The sequence below is a fragment of the Saccostrea echinata genome, unplaced genomic scaffold (genome assembly GCF_033153115.1).
Source record: "Saccostrea echinata isolate AGI-Se365-2 ecotype Australia unplaced genomic scaffold, CSIRO_AGI_Sech_v1 ptg000025l, whole genome shotgun sequence".
Lineage (NCBI taxonomy): Eukaryota > Metazoa > Mollusca > Bivalvia > Ostreida > Ostreidae > Saccostrea > Saccostrea echinata.
This window is the reverse complement of record NW_026889774.1, coordinates 23,539,452-23,549,223: the sequence shown is the minus strand read 5'-3', so window position 1 is coordinate 23,549,223 and position 9,772 is coordinate 23,539,452. Positions and strand designations below refer to the sequence as shown.

The following is a 9,772-nucleotide window of genomic DNA, read 5'->3' as shown; positions in this document are numbered from 1 at the left end:
TTTTTGAAAAAAAGAAGGGGGTGGGGGGTTAACAACAACTTATCAGTATTTTTCCTTTATGTATGTAACTAGGCATTTGTAAAAACTAGGCATTTGTAAAACATTAGGTTTCTCAAGAGAATGGTTCATTAGCTAGGTATTATATATGGTAACACGCTGATGTCTAAATATTTGTTCTTTTTTTGTCACCATATATTTTTTTTTTGTATAAGGTAACTACAAAATAATTGCAAGTATAAACAATAATTTATGGTCTTCTTAATTTTCTTTATTTTCATGTTAATTATATTAGTAAACATTAAGAGTATGAAATTCTTGCAAAGTCCATTGGCAGTGGATTTCATGATATTTTACATTCAATCTTAAAAAATTAAATGCTTCAATACTTATAATCAACTGATAACTGCCTTATGAATATTTTGTTTCAATTAAAACACATTTACATGACTTATTGGAATTGCTTTTTTTTTATTGGTGAGCTGTGTATCTTTTTATAGGTCAATGAAATAAGCACCAAGCTGCAGCCATTGACAAAGCTGTCCTGAAACCTTTGTTTTCTGCCTTGGGTTTCAGTGAATTAGATATACCCCTATGATTAAAATTTCTTAATTTATCTATCCTTTTGAAAGATGTTTTCTGTGGTCTCATAAGATCCACTGGATATTCCAGGCTTTCAACCGTGTTGTCAGTATTGAATTTGAATTCAATCACAAATGGTCTCGTGTTTCCATCAGAGTTACTCACAAATGAAAGGCTATTTAAGAAATATCCAAAAAATATGTTTTTATTGATGGGTAGCATCATCATTTCACCAAATCTTCCGTAGTATAACAACATCCTATCTTCTTCTGCTTTAACTGTGATATTACCAAATGCTAGATGGCCGTACAAACCGGCATATACATCTGGGGACACGCTTATGTTCCAGTAACCCTTAGGATGTGTTTCATTAATGGTAGCACGTGGAATCGGTTTGACCTCTTTCCAGGGCGCGGGAAAAGAACAGGCTGTTGATTGGTTCAACCAAGGTTCTTCCCCTAGTAGCAAATCGGCTGCTTGGCTAACGATAGCATAGATAGGATGGGCATGTTTGTTGTCCTTAGCTCCCGTAAGTGCAACAAATACCCCTGACTTCAGATCAGGGAACAACCATAACATGGAAGAAAAACCAGCGATGCCTCCCGAATGCCATAGCTTCCGGTAACCTGGTGGATGAAAAAGGGAAACGTTCAGTACTTTTGTAAAGGAAAATCTAACTTTAACTTAACAAATTCATACAAAAATGTTTAATATTGCATGGAACACAGTTCTGTCATGGAAAAAAAAGTTTACCAATTGGCACTAAAACAAACAAACAAACAGACAAACAAAAAACACAAAAGAAAAGTTTGATGATACTTTTTACCTCTGTATATTGACGATATCCAACCAAGGCAATATGATATTGTCATGTCTGAAATTGGATGGATGGGTTTATACAAGTTGTTCTCTGAAAAAGGCGTGTTTATTTGTTCCCTATGAAGTTCTGAGAAGTAGGCATCTGCTATGAGTTCGCTTCCATTAGTAGTGGAACCATTTCCAAGGTGGAAATTCATCCACTTTGACATATCTTCCGCTGTGGAATATATCGATCCAGCTGGTCCACTAGGCGATACCGAACTGTGGAAGAGTATCACCCGCGTGTAAAAAGCATATTAAGGTGAGATAAAAAGATACAAATGTACCATGGATACAGGTTTTTGCTCTGTGAGCTTACTACTTGCTTTGGTGAGCCCATCCGTCTTCTAATTTCAAACCAGAATGTGAAGCATTTTACCATAAAATTTTGCTTTTGTTAATGATTTTCAAATATATATATATAACTTATTTATAAAATGCAGATAATTTCAGTCTACTTTGAAATTTTGAAAGAAGTGGCGTTTAACTTGACAATTTTATAAAGGAAAAAGAGTAATTTAGTTCAGTGAGAGTTATCTCTCTTATCAGAGGGTCAATGAACCTTAATCGTATATTTGTACATGTCGTGTTTTTAAAAGTGTCCTAGGAGATCCCCTAAATTAATAAATGTTTAGCAATCATGGGCTGTCTGAAAAAAAAATACTGGATAAAATAAGGGTGAGCTATGTTTTGTCGTGTTTTTCGAAACAATTTGGACTCTGCTTGCGAAGGTGCTTTTTGCCTTATTTATGGTACGAAATGAGACACAACTTTCACTTACTACAACAAATTTTTGTCGACATAATCTAGTTTTTCATCAACATATACAAAGGCAGGAGAGAATCCGCTGAAGTTTTTCACCTCATTTACAAAACCGCTGCCGTCCATTTCAAGAGGCTGAAACAAGATTTCTCTGACCAATTCCTCCCAAGATTTCCCACTCATCCGTTCTGCGACATAGCCGGCTAGCGTATACATGTAGTTACTGTACAGGAACTTTGTTCTGAAGGGCTCACTAGGTTCCTGGTAAGGTAACATTCTGTTCAGATAGAATAAAATACTAGTATAATGACCTTAACTAATGATGAATTTATCATTTCACCTCTAATTTTTTGGAATGCATACTGCCCTTCAAACGTTCATAATTGTCTCAGGAATTCTGACTGTTTTAAATTAACACCAGATTTTCTCTCTCTCTCTCTCTCTCTCTGATTTTAACATCAATGCAGACATACTCAATAAATTGCTGTCTTGTCAAGTTTTCCGGGAAGCCTACCAGGAGAGGGCCAAAGTTGGAGGGTACGCCGACTTTGTGAGCCAGAAGATCCCGAAAGTTGACGTTCTTGCTCAAAAGATCATTTGCAAGCCGGAACGATGGTCCCATAATCTGAGCGATAGGTGTATCCCATGTGTAGCTGAAAGAGAGGAAACATCTTTTACACGAAGCTGTCTTGTCAAATTGGTGGGAATTAAAATTTTTGTCCTGGAATTATGCAAAGGAATGTCCATCTTAATTATAAGTATTTTAAGATATATTAATCTCAGTTTGAACTAGAAATTTAAGTTTAAAATATTAGACCAGTTATAGAGTGTGTAACTAAACGGAAAACACTAGATCAATACACAGGATCCTAGCTGGAACAAGTTCTATAGGAAGAATAAATCATTGACTTTTTATTAATATTATTGTCTTTTAAGGTCTAATATAGAGTTGATGACTCAAAAACCAACGAAAGTAGAACAGCTTTGTGTGAAATATGAAGCAATCTATTCCAAAACAACGATGCCAAAATGACTTAATTTTGAGATATGTATCCTTTACAAAACATTAGAATTTTTGAATTGTTAATTTTGTATATGACAAATTGTGATATACAAGATTTTAATTTTTTGTAGAGGGCATATACATGACTAGTAACTATTTCTTAAACCTACACAAAGATAGTTGTATCAAAATGATAACCCGGATTTTTTTTTTTACCTTATGGAGCACAGAAACCTTGAAATTGAGACATATTCTGAATCAACAACTATAGTGAGAAGTATTAGATTATTCTGTTTGTGACTGTGTGGATATATGGACTCTACATATTATAGCATAGTAACTGATAAAGCTGCAGACCTGTAGCTCGCTGGTCCGAAAAAATTAAACGGACTTCCATCCTTTTTTTTTTTTCAAAAAATAAGTGAGCTATAGCAACTGATAAGACCTTGACCTTTAATTTGACCATGAATGTCAGTAAATGACCGTATAGCTAGTCTTTGTGATGGGACTTGAATCCAGGTCCCAAGCAAAAAGCTATAACAAATTTGAGGTTTTGTTTTTGTAGCTTCAAATAATTATTCGTCTTATTGGGTGTACTGATCTTAAACTTCGAGATGTGACCTAGGATTGGGGTCATGACATCAGTTCATTTGTTGAGATGATGTTGGTAGAGACCTGCATGAATTACAGTGGATGAACCACAGGGACCAGTGATCTTACGTGATCACTATACATATACAACTAGAGGTTGTATATGGGGAGAGGACTATCTAAGTTTTTGGAACTTGTGTCCAATCCCGTTGACATATTGTCAATAAAATATGTTCAAAACAAATCAGAGGTACTGTGAGCACTCACAAAATGATACCCCCCCCCCATATGAGTATAATGGCGGAATCCATTTTTTCGCTATTGGAAACCCCAAATAACTGTCCGATCAGAACATAAAATAGGAGGTGCACAAAGGCACTATGTTCAGTGGTATAGGAGGAGGTGTGGATAAGAATGTGTACCCCCCAGTGGTACAGACGAAAGGACGGACACCCTCATCACATATACCCCAACTTTTCAAGGGGGGTATAAAAAGTCCTTTTTGTATATATACAGCTGTAAAGTGATTACGTAAAATCAAACATATATAGTATGTTACTGGCCTCTGTGGAATGAACGGACGATAGGAACTCCACATTAACTAAATCTCTACGGACAAATAACACAAATAAAAGATATATTTTAGAATGATTTTGAATATAAATGACACAAATTATAAATTTTAAATTACTAAAATACAAGGAAATCTTGAGTATTATTTGGTGTTCAAATTTTAGACAGTGTTCTATTTTCTGTATAAATCTTTACAATTTTTTGCACACATTTTATGACATTATTAAAAAATTTCTTCATTTACTCTGGCAAACATTATTCAGATTATCTATACGAACATAAATCTATAAGACTTATTTCTGATTTCTGAAAAAAAAGTTTGTTTATGTTATTTATCCTTAAAGAGATGATAAATGGGATCTTCAGATTTGTATAATTCTTTACGAAGTGATAAAGCTTTGAATATAGTATATCATTTTTAGAATTAGTAAAACGAAAAAAAAGTGTATCGTATAGTTAACATATTTTCTTGGCAAATACTGACAGTGGTATTTCATCGTAATTATTTTTCGATTAGAGGTGCCGTTTTACTCGGTGGGTGATGACAGATTCTTTCGTGGTCTTCTCTAAATCATTAGCATTACTAAAAATTCCGAAGATAAAAGACGTCAAAGAATGAAAAACATTCTACATCTAAAAAAAAATAATTTAAGGAAGTTATTAACATTGCATACTGAAGAGTTCCAATTTCGTGGAAGTTTCATGCATTTAGAGTGATCTACCCTTAGACTAAAGCTTAAAGCAAATGAAAATCTACAATGAATGACACAATTTGTAATAGTATTCTTATCGTTATATGAGACCAAGGTAAAGTGTTTGCTTGTAAGTAAACAACAGTTTCTGCGAACTGATATTTCAAAGTCTTTGATCATTTTTAATTAAGACAGGTAACCTATATTGAAAATTAACTGGATAAACTCAATTTGTACATCTTTATATGATTTAATTTTTTCAAAGTCTAAAAAAAGAAAAATTTATCAGTTTCTAGAGCTCTCTTTGAAAAAGGCAATGCATTGGCCATTTACATCCACTGAATGGGCGATAAACATATAGGAAGTGCACCTCGGCCAGGCGTTTTGTCTGTACTGATACAAAATATACATAAAAAAGCCAAATTGGCGCATTTCTTGTCATAATTCATCATATAACAACTGCTTATAATATAAAAGAGATATATATACTCACGTGTTAATGATCCGAAGCAGCAAGTGGAAGTATTGTCTCAATAACATTTTATAGCTTTTTGCACAGGGAGGAAAAACAATATACATTTATTTTAAACCCACTGTGCAATATAATAAAATACCCACTGCAAATGTTCCAAGCTTTGTCATGTAGGGTCAGAAAGTAATTTACATGTACTTTTTTCATAAAAACTTGTTCAAAATAGATACAAAACTTACCTCTCATGGTCACTAAGCAGTTTGGCTATAACAGCACTAGTGAAAGCTTTGGTGAGTGACCCCAAACAGAATTTTGTTTCGTTTTTAATTGGTTTAGTTTTCTCTAGGTCATAATAGCCAAAACTTTTCGTAAAAACGGTACTTCCATTCTCAACGACAGTAACTATCCCTCCAGGAATTTTCTTACATTTTATCACTTCATCCAAAACCTTAGAAAATCCATTAACTTGTTGGTCATTTAGCGCCGAAACGGTTCCTAGAATCAAAAACAGTGACAAAAGCTTTATTTCCAAACATGTATATTTTTCCATGTTGGTAACAAAGGTAAGGGATTGACAGTTTTTCTTAGCACTGACGGAATCTGAATGATAGCGCGAAAGAATATAAACTCACGGAATAAGCAAGAGATAAAGTCATCGAAGAAGAATGATCGCAGAACATGTTTATGAATTATGATAAGTCAATTATGCACCTGAATTACACGATTTAACTTTTAGCGGTAATGGAAGGGACTACAGCGGTTTAGAAAAATTCAAGTACCACATTGAATGGCACATCTCTGTTTGATCTCTCCCAAAATGTTATTCTAGTGTTAGCTTAAAAAATCTTAAATTGAGAAATGCTTTTCTTGTTTAAATAACCCCTGAATACGCTTAGGAAATCAGCAAGATTCACCTTCCCCCTTCTTTCCGAAAACTTCATCAAAATACCAGCACAAAAATATTTCCAGGGAGGGGGGCATATTTTAATTCGTGTGATATGAGTAAAGTTATGATCTAAATTGAATGGTACCTCCAAGTGCTTGAGAAATACATGTACTAGTAAGTTACAACTTCGGGAACGCAAGATTCTTGGTAATTTCTGTTTTTCAAATGCAGGGAGAGATCTCTGTAAGCCCCAATCGTTTGTTGAAACACAATAAAAATACATGAATGTTCCAATTTATCAATTAAAATTTATAAATTAAATTTAAACCAGAAGACTTTTATAGAGGACATACTATGGAATTCCATATACGACAACTAACTGCGTTCTTCCAACTGCTTACCGCCCCTGCTTATTGCTAACTGCTCACTGCCACCGCTTATAGATGGTATTACCTATTGTCTTATTGGAATGTTGTCGTATATGGAATTCCATATAGAGGATTTTTTTATATATTAATTTTTAATTGCATCTCTCTCAATTGGAATAGGGGTTCTAGAGATATGGTGGGATCGGTTAATCATATAGTGAAAATTCATTAATTCTTTGGAAATCTTCTTCTCTGCTCCCGGATATTAAGCAGACAACTAAGTGTATGGTTATGATGAGCAAGGTTGCCTCTTCCCAAATTGTGAAATTCATTGCCCCTGGGCCAGGGGTTCTGGTGTTAGGGTGGGGTTCTATAGATCATATACTGAAAATTAACGTATAAATTCTTTGAAAATCTTCTTATCTGCTCTGGGTATTAAGCAGACAATTAAGCGCATGGTTATAGTGAGCCTTCCAAAATTGTGAAATTTGTGGTCCCAGAGTCATAGATTCTAATGTTAGGGCGCACTCTATGAATATTGTGTTTTATGCTAATTAAAGCACTAATGTCTAGTTAAGTTTGGTGATACTGATAGAGTGTAGATAGCTATGGCATATACAGGCAAGTCTCTGATTGTTGCTGATTACCAGACTATTTTTTCTAATCCCTGATCATTCTTTGAGTTTCGGTTTATTTAATCCGTGGATCTTTTACAGGGTTGTATTATACCCAGATATAGAACATTTTTAATTTCCAAGAGCCCCCCCCCCCCAAAAAAAAAATGAAACAATTACAATAATCAAGAAAAGACATGCCAACGATATGAATACATAACATTGCTCATTTAAATTATGATTCTGTGACATTATCATTTCAGGTAAATAATTACAATGTGTAAAACTGTATGAGTACAAATATACAATTATTGTTGTTGTTTTTTAGGTTAATACGATGATTTAGCCACCTGAGGAGTACAATATTCACCGAGTCCGAAGGGCTCACCCCCCCCCCCCTCCAATAAGATATGGAGTTTAGAGAATCCTCCTCTTTTTGAGCTCGTCAAAGATTTTTTTTTCAGGTAAGTTGTCATTTTCTTCCTTATAATGACATCCCCCCCTTCAGAATTGATGCTACGTGCCTGACATTTATTTGTTCTACATCACACCAAAAATATAGTTTAAGACTTTCCAATTAATACAACTGGTTAATTTATTTTAACCCCGCTTTCGCTTTCAGGCGCGTAGCTGCCTATACGCAAATACGCAAGTGCGTACACATCATTTGACCAAGAGAGAGAGAGAGAGAGAGAGGGGGGAGATTCAAAGAAAAAAAATCTCATTTTCATCCAACAAATATTCGTGTTATGAATTATTTTTGTATCATACAGTTTCAACTGAAATTTTATTTTATATGACTGTGTAAAAAAAAATTGAAATCCTTTATGAAATCATTGCCAATTTCCAATAGATCATTCGTTAAATTGTAACTGTTCTTAAATACATTGACATTAATTTTAAAAAAATCTTTGAGAAATTAAAATTCAAACACATCGTTGAACGCCATGATTTACTAGTACATGATTTAAAATACGGTATTTTTTGCTAATAGTTATCAATAATTAAGTATACGCGTTTTTGAACGTTTAAGAAAGAGTCTATGATACCAATATATACCGTTTAAATATTTAGCCTAAACTACAAGTACAGTAATTTTCCATGGAAGTATTAACTTTGCGATAAAACAATAAATATTGCTATATGTTAACTTTGCGTTAAAACAATAAATTTTACTATATGTCTTTTATTTGCTAAAAGAACGCTAAATTTCAAAATAGTGTCTTTTTATTTTGCAAGAAATGAGTGAAATATTTGGTAAAACTTAGGAGCTTCTGGGCCCTCACCAGGAGGGACATAGTTTAGGGGGAAGAGGCAGAGGGGTGCCCCCCCCCCCCCACTTATTTCCAAACCTAACCTTTCAATCTGGTAATTTGGTAACGTATTAATAAAATTTTGATTAGTGAAAGTTGGAAAGCACCCCCATCCCCCCGTTCTCTGCGTACACTTCACTTCCATTCTGGCTACGCGCCTGGCTTTCCCTCACCGTGGCTGTGCTTGGCTAGGACTTCAGCAAATGTAAAGTAGGATGTCATGGTTTACTGAATAAGTTGGTAACATTTAATCATTGAATCATATGACAACATATTATAGATTGAATTAAAGTTCGTATTCATTTTTTTTTTTTGATCATTGCCTCAAACATATTTGTTTTTTTAAATAAGTGAAATAATTATTTTAGCATAAGTTTCTTTAAGTGTCGAAAGATTTTTTTTTAATATGTTCTGCATAGAATTTGCTGCACATTCATTTATTATATTCGTACAACATTCAAATAAATATGGTTTTTAAAAGTAAAGAAATAATGAAAAAAATAAAGAAATGATTGGACATTTTGCTGGCGTGCCGAGGGCAAGGAAAAATAGATCCGCGCCGCAGGTGATAATCGCTTCGCGATGCGTTTTCTGATAAAGACTATAAACTCTGCGAAGAACATGAAGAAAAGGGGCTTGGAGTGTCAGAATCTCAAAATGGCGGAGGAAATATTGGTTAGTTTAGAAGGTAAGAAAAAAGTTTTGGAAAAGTGTTTATAAGTCTTAGTGCATAGTTCAAAAGTGCATTGCTACACAGTACGGGAAATGTGTCATAAATGTGTCGCCATTGTAATGTTTATTTTGCCCCAGGTATTCTCAGGTAAGTTCTACGAGATTTTGTGATCCCAAAGAATAAAAAAGATAAACATAGAAATGGAGTAAATGTATAAACCAAGTCGAAAATAATCATTGTAGAATTATGCATTTCATAGTAGTTTATTATATAAATACTTTGTAAATTCGGAAGAAGGCATAACGGTGAAGTCATAACTTTATTTGTTAAAAGGCAGTGATTGTTATTTTTTCCATAACAAGGGGTGATCTCAAAATAGGAGAGCATA

The 9,772-nt window shown here is 34.0% G+C and overlaps 2 protein-coding genes across 2 annotated transcripts in view; one reads left to right on the top strand and one right to left on the bottom strand.

Moving 5' to 3' along the window:
• Window positions 1-385: 385 nt before the first annotated feature.
• LOC133192977 (uncharacterized) lies at window positions 386-6,080 on the bottom strand. Its single transcript, XM_061328977.1, has 5 exons — window positions 5,770-6,080; window positions 2,673-2,852; window positions 2,219-2,476; window positions 1,406-1,659; window positions 386-1,205 (listed from the first exon to the last, which is right to left on the bottom strand). The coding sequence occupies exons 1-5, from the start codon at window positions 6,078-6,080 to the stop codon at window positions 499-501; spliced, it is 1,710 nt and encodes a 569-aa protein (XP_061184961.1). The 3' UTR covers window positions 386-498.
• A 3,225-nt stretch (window positions 6,081-9,305) lies between these two features.
• The window catches only part of LOC133192217 (rho guanine nucleotide exchange factor 17-like), a 39,842-nt gene continuing 39,375 nt past the window's right edge, over window positions 9,306-9,772 (top strand). The window contains exon 1 of the mRNA XM_061328192.1: window positions 9,306-9,399. The gene's annotated coding sequence lies outside the window, so the exon portion shown is untranslated. The remainder of the gene's footprint in view (window positions 9,400-9,772) is intronic.